Genomic DNA, 18,925 nt, shown 5'->3' with positions numbered 1-18,925 from the left:
AGTGGATACGACAGAAAGTATGGATGTTGATGACTCAAGGTTTGTGATATGTTTATGCCCTATTAAATAGACTAGTCCCTTTATTAGAGATTTCCTCCATAAAAGTATTCACAATGACCTTGAACCCTCTAGTATGTGGTACATAATGGATGAAACTTGTAACCTATGTGAGAAACTTTTGATTGAAATCCGAAAAATAGATAAAATTCAACTAGGAAATCAATGGGAGGAAAATATCCCCATGTTGAATCTACTTATAGAAAAGGAAGAAGAATCTAAGGTAGCGAGTAGCTAGGATGAACCAATGTGATATTTCCAAATATGGTTCTTTGGGTATATGGACAAAGGTTGTCAAATGGATGATACAATACTAATGAATGAAGTAATAGAGATTATGAATAAGCATAATCTAACAGAAGTAGAGAAATTAGTAGACATGTTGATCAATTCAATCATTCAATGACCAAATTTCTTGGTGTACCATAGTCGGATTCACCATTGATCCTCCCAAACAGTTGAAAAAATCAAAGTCTCCTTTCAAATCTAAATTTAAATCCTTTAACTAAAATGATGGGTTTGAACCATATCCCCGTTTATAAGGGATAAGAGGATCACAAACATCATTGGTTCATTTGTGATTTTTTTTGGATGCATCTAACATCAAAGATGAAGATAAGCAAATAGCTCAAGTTGGAAAAAAATTGCATGAGATCCCTCATAAACAATTTCCTTACATTTTTCAAAGACCAAGATCTAAAGAATCTAACAACACAGGAAATTGAAGAGATAAGACAAAATCCACAAGAAATAGTTCATGAATATAACAAAACATTTAAGGATCTACTCAAGTAAATTCCTTATGTCATTTATGAACAAATATTGGTGCAATGGTATGTATGAATATCACTACAAAGAATTATAAGACCACTAGAACTACATGATAGCCATTCATTCAAAGAATCCTTAAAGACGACACAATACGTAGAAGTTGTTGATGATTGGTCATTGACTTCCACATCAATGGAGAGAAGACTAGAAAAAAATTGGAAAATTTACAAAAATCTTTGAAGCATATGACTATCATAAAAGATGTGCTTTGGTGCACAATCTACTCATGTGAAGTACATGTGAAATATTAACGTAAAATTGGTGATGTACTAGATAGAGATATAGATGTTCATCGAGTGCAAGTTGAAATCTATTGTGAAATTTGGAAATATTTGACAAGTCACCATAGAAGGACTTCCCTCACAATTTAAAGAATTCTAAACCTAAGTGTTGCACTATTTGTGAGGGTAATAGTCACTTTACATAGGGATGTCAACTAAATGGCTAGAGAATACCTAACTTCCACACAATATACTTTACAAAGGATTCTAATGAGAATGTTGACCAAGGAAATGCAAGTGTTTATCAAGGTTATGTAAGAGGAAGATTCCAAGGCAGGGAAGGTTTCATAAGAGGATAGATTACTCTTTCAAATTTATCTTTGCTTAAGATACAAAAATTGCATGAGATCTTAAGCATGGTGCAAATCCCAAAAACAGTTTTACTTTTGGATGGAGCACTACTTTACAATAGCCCATCATGCAAGAATGAGGGAAAAAAACCTGAGAGAAATTAGATCTAGAGTTTAATTTTATTTTGGAATTGGATCTAGTTTAGGATTGGGCTTATATTTTTGAACCTTGAGTCCCTTCTTCTTCTAATGTATAAGAAGTATTAGGGTAAGATATAAGCATTTAGTTTTTTATTCAATTCAAAGAGGGAGTAGGGTTTGCATACATTGATTTTTGATAGCCATGTGAGTATTATGTTACATATATATTTTAGCCGCAATTATTCTCTCTACTATTGGTTTTAAATTTATATTATTTTTATTTTGTTTTATTTACTTCAATCATTGCAATATTAGTTCCATTTTTTAGAAAAGGAAAATTGCATGTTAGTGTGTCAACATCAATTGATTTTCATTTTTCTTGAATGGTTTTAAAAAATTGTTTACGGGGGGGTGTTGGACAATGGAAAGTGGGAAATGTTAATCTTATTTTCCTAGACCTTGATATTTTCTTGTCAATATTATTTATCTTATTTATGTTCTTTATTTAGATCTTTCCATCAAATAATATCAATAACAATAACAACTACAATAGAGGACACATATTAGGCTCTCAGCTAGGGAAAAAACCCTCCAAGGGGAAAACTTGAAAACACTTCTCTTCTTAGAATCTCCTTGAAATGAGATACAAATACCCAAACCCTAGACCAAGTCCTTCTCCTAGTACCAAGTCAAGTCTTCTTCAAGTTCTTCCTTGATTCTACACCAAATTGCTCCACACTGCAATTTCGACTTGCCAGGTTCGATACTGCTACTCAACCTGCAACCTCAACCCTACAATTTTGATCTTGTAGCTTCCAAGGAAACCCTAGATCAATCTCCTCTTGAGACATTGTTGGATCAAGAAAACTCATCCTAGGGTCAACGAGGTCTAGATCGAGTATCCTTCCTTCCAGCTAAAATATGTTGCACTTCATCTTACTGCAACTCAATCCTGCAATTTCGACCTCTTCCTGCAGCCCATAAACCCTAGAATTTTGCATGTGTGAGAGAGATAGAGCCTAAAACAAGATATTTTTGTCCTTCTTTATTCTCCTAGATCTTCTCTCTCCTTTTTTGCTTCTCCCAGCCACAGATCAAACTTCTTCTTGTGACATCAAACTTGAGGAGTGAGTGTGTCCCAAATGAGTTCGAACTGCTTCTTTATATAGTCTTCTCAAGGGGTTGAATTCCCTTCTTTAGGTGACTTGATGTTCCCGGGGATGACTTGTACTTTTGGAGCTTCCAAGACTTTCTAGACTAGAAAATAATTCTTTTTACAAATATATTTTTCCCAGAAGGGTATTATAAATATGATGTTGATTCCTTTGATTCATGACAATAAATCCTAAGACCTAATAATCCATAGAATAACAAATAATATTCTTTTACCTAGAATACCATAAATAATGAGCATGAAACCCATGCTTTAATAATAATAACTTTTTATTTTATTTTATTTTTTGTTGTAACATAGGATACATATTGAAATGAGTACAACAATTATGAAGACTGAAACTAGTTACATTTCTCAATGCTCCCTCTTAACTAAGGATGTATCCATAATTGTACAACCAATAAAACATCATATCTCAAACTGAAGAGTTCTTATAATAAAATCCAGATCGATAAGTCATATTGTAAGCATCATCATTATGACCAGCACTTTCCGTGAGGCCTAACTGAAAAAGCTTCACTTTAATTAAGAGCACCATGTTGGGAGGCTTTAAATGTGATACCAAACTACCTCTAAAAGGTACATACCCCATCTGGATGTCTACAAGGTATATCCTTTTAGGACTATTCTTATCTTGGATCTCCAATCCCGAGTCCTCAAATAATATTGGTCCTCTTTGACCACTCTTCTCTTGGATACTTGTCACATCCTCAAAGAGTGTCGGTACCTTTCATTTGTTGGATGTTGTATCCTCAAGGAAACCACAAATGATTATCCAGTCCTCTGTCAATCTCTCTTCATCTCCTAAAGAGGATAAATCACATGTGATGTCCAACATCATTCCCTCTGAACCAGAGAGGACATCCCTATTCTCCTTTAATCTTGAGAATAGAACCTTGCTCCTATACAAGGAGACTCCTTTACTCCCTCTCAAAATCAGAGGAGATCTAGAATTCCTTTCTATTTGGGAAGTCATCATCACAAGCCTTACAACTTGTCTTCATAAGAGTATTAGCTACCAATTCTTCATAGCTTCTCGGATCCCTCTTTCCTTTGCATCATCAAGATTTATTTCTTTCAAGGTATTATGTATCCACCTTCTCTCTTCATTCTTGTGACAAGTTCTAGGCCAATCTTCTTGCTCATCACTTTCTTATTCGATATGAAGGCATTACATTGAGCCTTTCCAAAATTCAAATTGATCATAACTTCTTCTTGAAATTGATCTTCCTTTGACTATTAGGTTATCTTCTCGCACTGCTACCTTTTAATCCCAAGATGTCTACATCTTGACTTCATAGTTTCCAGGTACCATATGTTGAGATTTCCTCAACATTCTTGGGATTAGTTTAACTTGCCTCAATTGTCATCATGAATTCCTAAAACATCCTTTCGGGTAGCAAGACAATATATTAACTAGATAACCAAACTATAAATAAAATATTCTTACCTCATTATGACGACCTTCTCTTCCCATCAACATCCTCATGGTCCATCTCCATATGAATCTTCCTTCATGTGTCAGAGCACCCAAGGATCGAACTTGATTACCAAGTTACAACTTTTCTTCCAGAGACTATACTAGATTTTAATCATTATCTTACATATTCTAAATAAACTCTTAATCTTTTATACATCCTTAAGTAAGTCAAATCCTATTATTTTCATATACTTAAGCATATTTTTATGACCAATTTTATTTCCATAGGATTCTATGCATATGAATATTATCCAAAGTTTTATATCCAAAATTCATTCCTATGATTTCATCTGATCATCTAGCTATTCATATATCTCAAAAAGAGATTGCATATTGACTCATTGCATTCTTTTATCCCTTTACCAGTATTGATTCCACATTACATGGAATGTCTACTAACCTTTGTCATAGTTCTTCTTCCAAGAATTTTTCATAATTTTGGTCCTTCCAGGATCACGATGATGGACCACCTAACTAAGATGAATTCCTCTAACATAATGTTAGATAATTCCTAGATGATTAATATGCAAAATGGTCTATCTATTAATATATCTAGATGATCTCTATAAAGTAACTTAATCATGTAAATTCTAGAATGTTGCTATCATATGCTTATTTCTATGATGCTATGCAAAACATACTATCCTAAAAGAAATATTAATCCCTATAAATAACTTGGTAGGCAGTGAACATTCTTCGGTAGTAAAGATCCTTCACTTCTTCCTTATTTTCCTTCTTCTCAGGTTCTCCCACCGCTTAGGCTACATGAGATTCACTCCTTTCCTTTATCTTATTGTTTTGTTTTGGAAAATCCCTTTTAAAGTGTCAAAACTCATTCAACTTTAAGCATTGAACATTGGACATGTATTTCTTCTTGGACTTACCAAAATTTCCCTTCTTCAACTTCTTGATTCGGTCTAGAAAGGCTTGATATTTATCATATGATCCAATATCATCTTTGACCTTGCTCCATGATTCTTCCAATATGCACTGAGCCCACAACTCATCAAAGGGAGATGAATCCTTCTTAGAGTAGATGCTTGTTGCAAATATGTTCCATTCTGGTGGCATTGTATTTAGTACACAGATGATTATTTTTTGAATCCATAATTGGTTCCCCGAGTCCTTGTAGATGGTCTCTTAGTTGAGAGACTCTCATGAGAAAGAATGCAACATCCTCATCCTTAAATTTCTTCATTCTATATAAGTTGTTTTGCAAAGAGATATTTTGTCTTATTGTACTTACATAGTACAAATTCACTAGCTTTTCATACATGGCCTTGGAAGTCTTAATGTTTGCAACAAATGGAGCAAGAGAATACTTAATTGATTCAAATGTGATCCTTTGAGCCCTTTCTTCCCCTTTCTTGTACTTTTCTAGTTATTATGTCTTGTCCTTGCTTGTTTCAATGATTTCCCTAGTAACATATTCCACTACTTCTTGTTCTATGAGTATCAAGTCAATTCTTTTCTTCCATGCTAGATAATTTGACGCCCCAACGAGCTTATTTCTCTCCTTTCAGAAAGAACCCATATGACTTGAAGACTCAAACATTATGTAATATTATGATACTTACTTGATGACCAAGATTTTCCTTGATGATGCCTTCAACCTTCTTGATGCCTTCAAGATCCTTAAAGAGCCTTCAACAATGTCTTTGAATGATGTTTCTTGGGATTCTTCCAACAACAACTTCCAATATCCTTGATGCCTTCTTCAAAAGATGCCTTCCGAACAGATATTCTTCTAGAGAGAGAGATCAACAATCTTCTTGAAGTATTCCTTTTAGATCTTCCTTTTTTGCAAGCTTGATGTAGTCTTGTTCTCCTTGCAGAAACACTCATTCCTTGAGTATTTTCTCAAGTGATTCTTCTTAACAATTTACTTCGTCTTGAAGAGCTTCCTTTTTCCTTCCCCTTGACTAGTAACTCCTTCTAGTGTCCTTCCAGCTAACTTCCTTGTTTACCTTGGCTCTGATACCATGTTGGAAAATGGAAAGTGGCAGCTATTAATCTTATTTTCCTTAACCTTGATATTTTCTTGGCAATCTTATTCATATTCTTTATGTTATTTAGTTATATCTTTCCATCAAACAATATCAAGAACAAAAATAACGACAATAGAGAACACAAATATTAGGCTCTTAGCTAGGGCAAAACCCCTCCAAGGGGAATACCCAAAACCTCTTCTCTTCTTAGAATCTGTTTCAAATGAGATACAAAGTCCCAAACCCTAGACCAAGTCCTTCTCCTAGTACCAAGTCATACCTTCTTCAAGTTTTTCCTTAATTCTGCACCAAATTGCTACATATTGCAACTTCGACCTACCAACTTTGATACTACTACTCAACCTAAAAATTTGACCCTATAATTTTAGTCTTGTAGGTTCCAAGGAAACCCTAGGTCAACCTCCTCTTGAGACATTGGAGCAAGACAACTCCTCCTAAGTTCAACGAGGTCTATATTGAGTATCCTTCCTTCCAACTACAAGATGATGTAGTTCATCCTACTGCAACTCGGTCCTACAATTTTGACCTCTTCCTGCAGCCCAGAAACCCTATAGTTTTACAAGTGTGAGAAATATAGATCCTAAAAAAAAGATTTTTTCGTCCTTTTTTCTTCTCCTAGACCTTCACTCTCGTTTTTACTTCTCCCAGCTACAAATCAAATTTCTTCTTGTGATATCGAACTTGAGGAGTTAGTGTGTCCCAAATGAGGTTGAACCGCTTCTTTATATAACCTTCCCAAGGGGTCAAATTCCCTTCTTTAGGCTAACTTGATGTTCCCAGGGCCGACTTGTACTTTTGGAGCTTCAAGGAATTTCTAGACTAAAGAATAATTCTTTTACAAATATATTTTGCCCAGAAGGGTCTTACAAACATGATGTTGACTCCTTTGACTCATGACAATAAATCCTAAGACGTAACACACCCTAGAAGCACGAAGAACATGATTTTACCTAGAAGGCCATCAATAATGAGAATGAAATCCATGCTTTAATAATAATAACTTTTTCTTTTATTTTCTTTTTTGTTACATAGGATACATATTCAAATGAGTAAAAAAATCATGAAGATCAAAACTAGTTACATTTCTCAACAAGGGAATCCAAAAATGTGATGAAAAAAGAGTTGGATGAAAGATTCTCAAAGTTTGCATAAGAAATCAAGCAATCACTACATTTATAAAACCTATACAAATATACCATGAAAATTGAGTTAGATACTTTTGTTGACAACCTCAAAGTATATGAGGAGGAAGAGGATGATGTAAACCCTTAGTGAATAGAGAGTAACCCTTCAAACTCATCAGCGACACAAAAATCTCATGGATCCGCTTTAAATCATCCATCATTAAACAAAATCATGTTAGCTTTCAAGTTCCAACACATCTACATGAAAGAGGACAAGTTAAATATGGCCTACAACACTTCGATGAGTTATCCCACACATACCATAAGATATAAATTACTAAAAACCCAAAATGATTTTTCTAAGAGTTTATAGATGAGTTAACTAAAGGGGCAGAACATAACTATAATGATAACTATGGTGTTCAACTAATGCACATGTTCTATATATATATATATATATATATATATATATTGAGAAGTTGCAAGATTTTGAGTAAAATCCCAAACTCTCTATAAATATAGTATGAAAAATATACATATTAAATACAAGTTTAGAAATATGAATATATTGAAAAGAAAGGTACTTGGTTGTAGTAAAATAGATATTCATATAATAGAAGGGAAAAGCAAGAGGGAAAATTTAGACTGTCACAATTTGAAATCCTTATCTTATTCAAAAACTTGGTCTTTCAACCTTAAACCTTTGAAGTAAATACTATATACCCTAGTTTAAGGAACACCTTTACATACTTTGAATTATTTTACGACTCTAAATCTAAACGTAAGGAGGAAAATTTCCTTAAACAATTAGATAATAAATATAGGACACATCACTAACCCCCTCCACCACTAAAAATAATATAACCTTAGTCTTTATTTTATCAATGAATAGATTAGTTTATCTTCATACCTTGAAGTTTTATGCCAACATTGAAAAATAATCCCTACTCATTTTGGTTGATCCCATAGTATTTTTAAAATTCTTAATAAGAAATAGGATATGTGTTTGGGCTTCCATCCTAACACAACTAAATTCTACCCTATCAACATCTTAGGACATAAACATAATCTAATGGGGCTTTGTAAATGTTGTAGAACTCTTATAAGATGATATATCCATTGTGTTTTAAAGAAGGAATTTGAATGGCTAGGAATGATGCAATCCACATAAAAAAGAGGAATGTTGGCTATATTTCAGTTTGTGTCCAAGTGGCATCAATTCCTCCTAGATAGTCATCAAGTGGCATATGAATTTGAAATTATCTATAAAATATAAACATGATATTTTTGTATATGCTTTATCTTAGCATGACAAACCACCCACCTTCAACTCCATATCAATTAGTGAACATTCTTTGGTATACCAACTCCTCACAATGTGCATAATGGATTCTAATACAATTCAACTTTTCCTTTTGGCATAATTGATGGCAAGAAGAGCCATCCTTGGACTATCAAGAATGGTGACATCCTCTTTAAAAATGGTATCATTTTACATCATCACCTTCCCATTGCATATCAATCTCCTTACCATATGCACATCTCTCTTAATGTCAATCATGAAGGTTTTGAAAAAAATTACAAGAATGTGTCCTACCTTCAATTGAACAATTAAACATGATATTGAGAAATTTGTAGCATAATGTGACACATGTCCAAACAATAAGTTGGAAAATTTTCCTTATTTGGGCCTTCTCCAACCTAAAGATATTCCCAATGAAAAGTGGGAAGAGGAATGTATGGACTTCATCATACTTTTGACACTCTCTAAAGGAAAGGATGTTATTTTTATGGCAGTTGATTCTTTAACAAAGCATGTTCATTTAATTGTTTTGGTTTCCAAGTTTATAACATTTGGGGGCTATTGATTTATTTTGTAAGAATTTCTCTATAAGCTCCATGGACTCCATTATTACATCATTACTGACAAGGATCTCAATTTCATATGTCACTTTTGGTAAGAACTTTTCAAACTATCATGGGTCATTTTCAATATGATAATTTCCCATCACACTCAAAAAAGGGGAAATAAAGGTATTTAATGGCATGGGGGGGTGGGTGGGGGGAAGAAAGGTATTTAATGGCATGGGGTATCTACTTGTTCAACATATGTCAACTGTGTTCTTGGAATATTAAACAATATCTCTAGAATTTCACTTGATATTGATAAAAAAACTCTCAAAATCCTTTTGTTGGAACTCCATCCGAATGCATCTCTCTCATAAAATTAACTCGTATTTTTAACTTATATCCCATATTTTTATCGAAAACCCCTTTTTATACCCCCCAATACCTATAACCCCCCACACCGAACATTTCCCCCCTAATAGGTCTACAATTTATTGACTCTATTTTTCACAATTTAAAAGACCTCTTTATAAATGAACATGACAAGATATTGGTCAACAAGGTAAAGCTCCCATGGTTAATAAGTGCTTGGAAGGATATTTCTAAATGTAAACAAGAGATAAGAAAATTAGAGGGATGAGGTAGTCTCATTCAACAGAATATTGGTATAATATTACACATTACTCTGCCACCAAAATGACTTGTACCTTAAAGCATTGTATCACTATGAACCCATATCACCTAAGCTTTGTGTCATTCAAAATGTTAAAATTTATTTTACAAATGACATGCTAGTGAAAAAGGTATAACACCTTTAACATTCTAAAGTATAACATGTTCAACAAATGGAACACAACATGTTGATAAACACTAGTTAGAATGAAACTTTGAGATTGGAGATATGGTGTTTGTCTTGCTACAACCCTGAAATTGACGATGTTATGGCTACAAGGTAACAATAGTTTTCAACCCAATCTCTATGTACCATATAGAGTTTGAGAAAAGGTGGGTTGAGTGACTTATACACTAGACATTCCCATCAAGGGAAGACTTCATAATGTCTTTCATGTGTCAAGTTTCAAAAAGAAATTGGAAAGTGAGATGTTTACTCAAACATAGATCCCTTTCAGAAATGAATATAGTAAGATAATTGTTGAACTTGAGGCAATCCTTGAGGAGAATGTGAAGTACCTTTGGAGAATAAAAATCATGAAGCAAAATATTAATGGAGAGGCCTCTTGAAAGAGGAAGCCATATGAGGAGTAAGTTGAATTTGATTAGAAATACCCAAATTTGTAGGTTTTCTAGGGTACCCTCTTGGATAACCATTAAGTTGGAAAAAATTCCCCTCTATTTTAATTTTTAGCCATAATATGTCTTTAGTATAACCAATTGGTGGAGTCATACTAGCATCATTGAAATTAGTAAGAATATATATTGAATTTGGTTGATGACAATGCAAGGATAGTTGTGGGTATAAATTTTGGAAGACTTGTACTTTAGATACAAATGACTAATAACATTGTAAAAGGATCCTACCTATTATGATTTTATTCTCAATGTACTAAATCTCCTATGGTACATATGGTTTAGATGCCTTATATTCTAGGTGTGACAACCCCGATAATACTTATAGGTCATTTCCCTTAACAAGAAAACTACCTATATAATTCTATACTTCAAGACCTACTATATGAGGCAATGCATAACTATAGAAATGTGCAACTTGAAATCAAACATTACACTTTTAGGTATAGAAATATCAATTTGACATATGATAGAAAAATTTCCTAATAGCTTTTGGAAACTTAAAAAAAAAGTCCTTTAGACCAACATAACAACATTCCTTTGTGTAAAATATTTAAAACATTTAGAAAACTACATTTTCCACTTTCTTGATCTTAAAAATATATATATGTTGCCATGACAAATATAACTAATATAACTAGTGTCACCAACAATGAAATTGAGAAGCAATTCTTCTAATATTTTTGCACCAAATAAAACAAATATTTTCATTCATTTATCCTAAAATAAAAAAATAAGAAGTATGAAAACTCTTAACCCTTGATTTATGTTTGGCTTTCTCTTTTTCACTGACCTCATTAGCATTCATGTTACTTTGAGTTCCACTGCCAGTTTGCCAAATAACCAAGGGGAAATGACTATTCAACTTTCCTTCAGCTACTTCTTGAGCAGCTTGCATTATTGCTTTCCCAATAGTTGCATCAAGACCATAATCCATATTAACCTACAATGGAAAAAATTAAACATTTAGAGATTATAATAGTGATTTATCTCAAACAAATTAAATAGAAAATAATTACATATCTTGTACATGAAAAAAAATAATAATAATTATGCACAAAACATATAACTTTGAATGGAATAAAAATAAAAATAAATTAATCAATGTAAAATGTTTGTTCAGAAAAGATAATATATGTGAATTTGGAATCAAAGATGATCTTCCATTTTAATACCTCAAACTTTTGTTTTATTCATAAAAATATTTTAACTTCTTTACTTAAAAAACAAAAACCTCAAAAAAAACTCACTCCAATACTATTTACTTTTAATTATAAAGGAAAAAAAAATATTATGAAATTATAAAAAATTAGTTACCAAAACAATTTATCAGTACACCATATAAACCATAGTGTTATAATCTATTATAATTTAGATAATAATCATTAAACATACTTAAAAACGTAATTATATAAATAAATCATTCTGGCTAATAAGTCAAAATCAAATATATAAAATCAACTGTGTATATCTCAAAATTCATATTAATCTATTTTTAAAAAAATATATAAAATTAGGTAAATCTATATTATTCTCTTAAATAAACTAGAATTAAAAATAAAATAAGTTATTAAATCCACCTTAGCAGCACATTTTTTCAGAACACCAAATGATTGTATAATTTGGTCGGGCATCTTCTCACGTTCTCCGCCAATTTCAAAGTTCTTCAGTGATCGTTGAGTCTGAGCGCCCCATAATCTGCCAAAAAGTAGCAGTCCAAAGCAAATAGAGATTAGAAACATTTTCCATACTTCGTTATTAAAAAAGAAGTTTCTTATCCACTAATCAGCATTTTAAGATTTCCAAAATATACTGAACAATGTAAGCAAGGTATTGCAGAAGAGGTATGATGGCCAAAAGACCATTACTAGGAAATCATCTTTCTATACATAACACATGCACATGGAAAAATAATTCCATAACATTATAAGCACATAGAAATTGCTAATATATAGATTAACAAGGTTATTTAAAGTAGTTAGGAAATCATTTCAAATTATTTAAAAATCATTATTATTATTTTTAATTATTTACTTTATATAAAATATTTATTTATTTATTTTGTACAAATTGTATTGAGAAAATTAGTAATAGGTAGAATTTTATTATTATTGAATGTTAATATTTTAACTTTGTGTAGTTGTTTGTATAGAGAAGTCTATAAAATTTTAGATATAGCTATTCCATATTTTTTAAAAATTGAATTTCTACTTTTTAAAAACAAAACACATATTTTTAACTATCAATATTACTCAAATTATAAAATTATTTTTTATAAAAATTGAGATTATAATTTTTTATACAAATTTTAATTTTAATTTAATTTAATAAAACATTTAATTTTTTTATAAAATATAAATTTATAATAATTTTCTTTAATAATAAAATTATTAATTATTTTAATAACAAATAAATCAATCAATATCTCTCTCACCTATTGTAATACCATAATTTGAATATTCCAAAGAGCAAGTATATGTTATTAATAGAATGAACTTTAACTTGCTGATATTTTTGTTTTTTTTTAATTAGATTAATCTTAGGTTATTAAGGTTATTAAAATTATGTGAAGTTGTTAAGTTTAGATGTTTCTTGGATAATTGAAATAGTTTTCATTTTAATTTTAACTTATAAAATGTGAAACTGAAATATAATTAGAAATAAACCTATTTAAACCAAATAATCTATATGAAATAAATTGATGTTCATATTAATTTTCTTGTTATATATAATCATAAATTTGCCAGTACACTAAATCTATTTATACCTTTCTAAATACATTTAAAATAATCAATCTGAATCCCAAGAGTTAGATGCTATCAATGTGAAGTTTAAAATAATCAGTATAAATCCCCAGAGTTAGATGTTATTATTAATTCCGTCAGTAGACTTTAAAATAATTAGAATGAACTTTAACTTGCTGATATTTTTATTTTTTTAATTAGATTAATCTTAGGTTATTAAGGTTATTAAAATTATGTGAAGTTGTTAAGTTTAGATGTTTCTTGGATAATTGAAATAGTTTTCATTTTAATTTTAACTTATAAAATGTGAAAAACCAAATAATCTATATGAAATAAATTGATGTTCATATTAATTGTATTGTTATATATAATCATAAATTTGTCAGTACACTAAATCTATTTATACCTTTCTAAATACATTTAAAATAATCAATCTGAATCCCAAGAGTTAGATGCTATCAATGTGAAGTTTAAAATAATCAGTATAAATCCCCAGAGCTAGATGTTATTATTAATTCCGTCAGTAGACTTTAAAATAATTAGAATGAACTTTAACTTGCTGATATTTTTATTTTTTTAATTAGATTAATCTTAGGTTATTAAGGTTATTAAAATTATGTGAAGTTGTTAAGTTTAGATGTTTCTTGGATAATTGAAATAGTTTTCATTTTAATTTTAACTTATAAAATGTGAAACTGAAATATAATTAGAAATAAACCTATTTAAACCAAATAATCTATATGAAATAAATTGATGTTCATATTAATTTTATTGTTATATATAATCATAAATTTGTCAGTACACTAAATCTATTTATACCTTTCTAAATACATTTAAAATAATCAGTCTGAATCCCAAGAGTTAGATGCTATCATTGTGAAGTTTAAAATAATCAGTATAAATCCCCAGAGTTAGATGTTATTATTAATTCCATCAGTAGACTTTAAAATAATTAGAATGAACTTTAACTTGCTGATATTTTTATTTTTTTAATTAGATTAATCTTAGGTTATTAAGGTTATTAAAATTATGTGAAGTTGTTAAGTTTAGATGTTTCTTAGATAATTGAAATAGTTTTCATTTTAATTTTAACTTATAAAATGTGAAACTGAAATATAATTAGAAATAAACATATTGTTGGCTTTTCAATATAAATATAACTAATTATTCTTATTTATAACTTTTATAACTAACAACTCTAATATTCAAATTTAATAACTTAGATCACTTACCATTAATCTGAATTATTTTATTTTATATATATTTATAATATCATTATTTTAATACCCTTAAATTACTCTATATTTATTTAACTTTTATAAATTAATTATTATTCTAAAATTAAACTAGTTTATAATTGATTTATTTTAATATCTATTTATAAAGAAGGGTATGAAAGAGCCCTTTGACTTATATTTTATATATATATTTAATTACTTTTATAACTAATACTCTATTTTTAGATCTTTATTAACTAAGGTTTAAATTGAGTTAATTTATTTTATTTTAATACATATTTATAAGGGGTCCATTTTATAACTAACCAGGGTAGCTTGGATCACTTACCATTAATTTGAATTATTTTATTTTATATATATTTATAATATCATTATTATAATATCCTTAAATTACTCTATATTTTTTAACTTTTATAAATTAATTATTATTCTAAAATTAAACTAGTTTATAATTGATTTATTTTAATATTTATTTATAAATAAGGGTATGAAACAACCCTTTGACTTATATTTTTTATATATTTAATTACTTTTATACCTAATACTCTAATTTTTAGATATAAAATCTTTATTAACTAGCTATTAAATTTAGTTAATACATATTTAAAATGGTAAAAAATAAATAAAAATAAAATAAAAGGGTCCATTTTATAACTAAAAGGGGTAACTTATCTTATTAATAATGGTTATTTCCCTGTCCTAACTAACTGGTCAAATCTAGCCGTTGGAGGTCTGCTCTATCTATTTAACTTGTTTTGCCTGATCTGTTCATTCAACTTGCCTTGATGATGAACCACACTGGTTGGTTTGGTTGGTTTGAAAACGTCGAAAAATGAAATATCATGTGATTTACGCCGAAAAATCTCTCATAAACTAGAAATAAACCTATTTAAACCAAATAATCTATATGAAATAAACTGATGTTCTTATTAATTTTATTGTTATATATAATCATATATTTGTCAGTACACTAAATCTATTTATACATTTCTAAATACATTTTAAATAACAAAAAAAATTAAAATTCATTATTTTTTTTTTTATATAGCTAAAAATTATTACATGATTAATTCCGGGCATGAATACAACACAGAACTAACACGCTTGATTCGAGGAATAATATCAAAGGAATGATGCGCTCTCTTTTCTCACCAGGGCTCACAGATTTCCTATAAATAGCAATGCCCCAACATTTTAGAAGTATTTTGCAAAAACCTTGAGTCAATATATCATATTTGCCTGCCACTAGTTTAACCATGGTTATCTAGTTGATAAAAACAACTATTCCAGGTGGAATAAGTCAAAGGTAAAGTCTTTTTTTCATCCATAGATTTTTTTGGGTCATGATGATTGTTTGTAAAATTAGTATAAATTTATTTTAAATATGGATTTAATATGAATTTAAAAGTAAAAGTATCTAATCTCTTCACGTGCAATTTTTTTTATGAGTTTATGGGATAAAATGAAGTTCCTCTTTGAAACTTTAGTCACTCCTGTTATTTTATATGACTGTGAGGTTTGGGGTTGCAGCATCTCCAAAGAATTATGGAGAAAGATTGAACAAATCCAGAAGCATTTTATAACTTATAACCTGAAAATTAAAAGTAATACACCCTATCTTATTCTCCTCATAGAAGCAAAGAATCATGGAGAAAGATTGAGCAAATCCAGAAGCGTTTTATAACTTATAACTGAAAATTAAAAGTAATACACCCTATCTTATTCTCTTCATAGAAGCAGGTATTTCCCCTATTGAGAGCCTAGTTATGATTAGGTTTCTGTTGTACAAGCACAAACTCAATAACATAGATGATCATAGACTTCCTAAGCTAGCTTTAAATTCCAGCCAAAACCACCTAAGGCTCAATTGGGGGTGGCATAAAGACACAAGGGCTTGGTTAAACTATTGGGAGATCAATGAGAATGATGCATTGCAAAACATAAATAACATTAAAGATATTGTTACTTCTAAGTTCAAAGAAAAAATGTTGTGTGAGAAAGATTTAGCGGCTAAAAGAAAATTAAGTTATTATAAGAAGGTCATCAACCCCACCCTAGAATATCAAAAGTATCTCTCTATTTTAACTAGCTCAAAGAAGAAAATTAATATAGCAAAGATTAGGACGAATTCTCATGAGCTCCGTAGTGAAATAGGTCGTTGGGCAGTTCCTAAAACGCCATGGATGGAAAGGATGTGCCATATATGTGAGAATAGGAACATCAAGGATGAAAACCACTTCCTCTTAGAGTGACCCCCGTACAACCACATTAGATCTCAGTTTCACAATCTTTGTTACAACACTGACCTTCCTAGCCTTTTACAATGTCAAAGTTATAGTGAGCTCGGGAGGCTTCTCTCCAAGTTTTTTGAGCATAGGAATAAAATCTTAAATCAAAGTAAATAATTTGTTTCTTTAGGTCCGATAGACCAATGTTTGGTCTCAGCGGACATTAACCATCATCATCATTATTAAATGTTGTGTATAATTATTTAATTTTTAGATTTCTTTAAAAAAATTATTTTGGTTAACATAAACAAAATTTCAATGCAATTTTGATGACAGACAGATAAAGTTACGCATTATACTGGCAAAATGATGATGTCTACTGTAATAATACTACACATATTTAAATTCTCTGGATGATGATGTTTACTGTGATGAGAGTAGACAAAATTACATTAGATGAAGTGAGGAAAGTTCTTTGACTTAACAACCCTATAACCCAACTCTCCTCATTACCAGGACTTTCTTGTAAAATTTGGTATTTTAGTTTATTTAAAACTTTTCGAAAAATAAAGCAGATATTTTACAAAACTGTAGTTATATAAATAAAATGGCTAATAAATTTTACAAAATAAAACCAACTTAATTAGATTTTTAAAAATAAAACAAATATCTTACAACTAATTTAATTATATAAATCAAAAGTAAATATTTTACAACTTAACTAATAAACATGACAAGTTGAGATCAACCTAATTAGATTTCCAAAAATAAAATAAATATCTTACAACTAATACAACTATATAAATAAAATAACCAATAAACAAAACAAATATCTTATAACTAACACAACTATATAAATATGACTCGAATAAGTGTATGCTCGAGCATAATAGATCAACCTTTTATACCTTTATCTTCTCAGATACAAAAGTTATATTTAGTTTTTTTATTTTCCATTATCTAATGATCTTCTATTATAAGATCAGGAATAGAATTATACTTCTCATCATACTTATTAGACGAAAAAGATATCCAGGTGGATTCATTATGTGCGCGAGAATTTCCAATATTCTGACTCATGATCGCATTCACTAAAAAAATGACCTTATCCACATACCTAATCGGATTGAAATATTTGTATTTCAATAGATCTGGAAATTACATGAACTGGTCTATAATTCCGTTAGTTGATAATAGACTCTGATCAATAATAATACAATAATACATGTGACATTCTTAATCAAATTATAAATACTTAATTAGATTAATACAGTATGCTACATCACTTTATATTAAAATCTTGATGATGCACAGAAAAGAGGAAACGCACAAACCCAACATTTGGAATTGTCAAGAATCTAAAATACTTGGAGCCGTTACATACTTGTCTGCAGGTACGTTGATGGGACCAAATGTGTCCCTCTCCTCCCTGAAAGCTGTGCAAAGTGATCTGCTCCTCTCCTCTCTCAAAGCTGCTGAATGTGATTTGTTATATGGTGAAAAAGTTGCCATTATATCACACTACCTGCAGCAATGATAATAATATGAGTTAAAGATACTTTGAAACAAATAGATTAACAATTATACTAAAAACTCGAACTCTCCATAGTCAGAATGTGTGACTGCAAGCTTGAAAAGATAAGTGTTCTAGGATATAGGTATTACTTCTTTATTAATATAAAGAAGCAGCGCTTTGTTCTGTTTCAAAATACAAAATCTATTAAAAAACTCTCAAGACTAAGAAGTAAAAACAAGATTAATATCAAATATAGAAATAGAGAGTAAAAAAACTAATAACAATATTAATTATTTGATTTTTTTTTTAATTCTCAAATTCCAAAATATTCTCACAATCTAGAATCAACAGATGCGTCTTTCAGTTGGGAATTTCCTTATATCCAGATATTCACAACCCTTATCATATATCAGCAGTCTTAATTCCCTGTATTCACGTGGTCCCAAATTCAGTTTTCTGTAGAAACTATAGTATTTAAAGTACGGTTTTTCTTCTCAGGCATGCACACCGATCTGGATGGTAGTCAAAGATATTTGGCACCACAGACCAGGCAGCCAGTGAAGAAGAGCCCACTAAACTATAGAGCGGGCATCAAATTCTTCAATATATTGTGCTTCCCGGAAAGGTAGAACGCCATATTTATATAGCGGTATCGA

The 18,925-nt window shown here is 30.1% G+C and overlaps 1 protein-coding gene across 1 annotated transcript in view; it reads right to left on the bottom strand.

The window, feature by feature from the left end:
* Positions 1-18,274, bottom strand: part of LOC149154742 (fumarate hydratase 1, mitochondrial-like) — a 182,106-nt gene extending 163,832 nt beyond the window's left edge. Inside the window, exons 1-3 of the mRNA XM_089439505.1 lie at positions 18,138-18,274; positions 12,124-12,241; positions 11,337-11,486 (exon numbers count right to left, since the gene is read on the bottom strand). Of these exons, the coding sequence (XP_089295631.1) occupies positions 11,337-11,486; positions 12,124-12,241; positions 18,138-18,265 (396 nt within the window). The 5' untranslated portion in view covers positions 18,266-18,274. The remainder of the gene's footprint in view (positions 1-11,336; positions 11,487-12,123; positions 12,242-18,137) is intronic.
* Positions 18,275-18,925: the final 651 nt, after the last annotated feature.

Source organism: Pinus tabuliformis, chromosome 9 (assembly GCF_031772625.1).
Source record: "Pinus tabuliformis cultivar Carrire ecotype Pingquan chromosome 9, CPIR1, whole genome shotgun sequence".
Taxonomy (NCBI): domain Eukaryota; kingdom Viridiplantae; phylum Streptophyta; class Pinopsida; order Pinales; family Pinaceae; genus Pinus; species Pinus tabuliformis.
The sequence above is the reverse complement of the archived record's forward strand: the minus strand, read 5'-3'. Positions and strand labels throughout refer to the sequence as shown.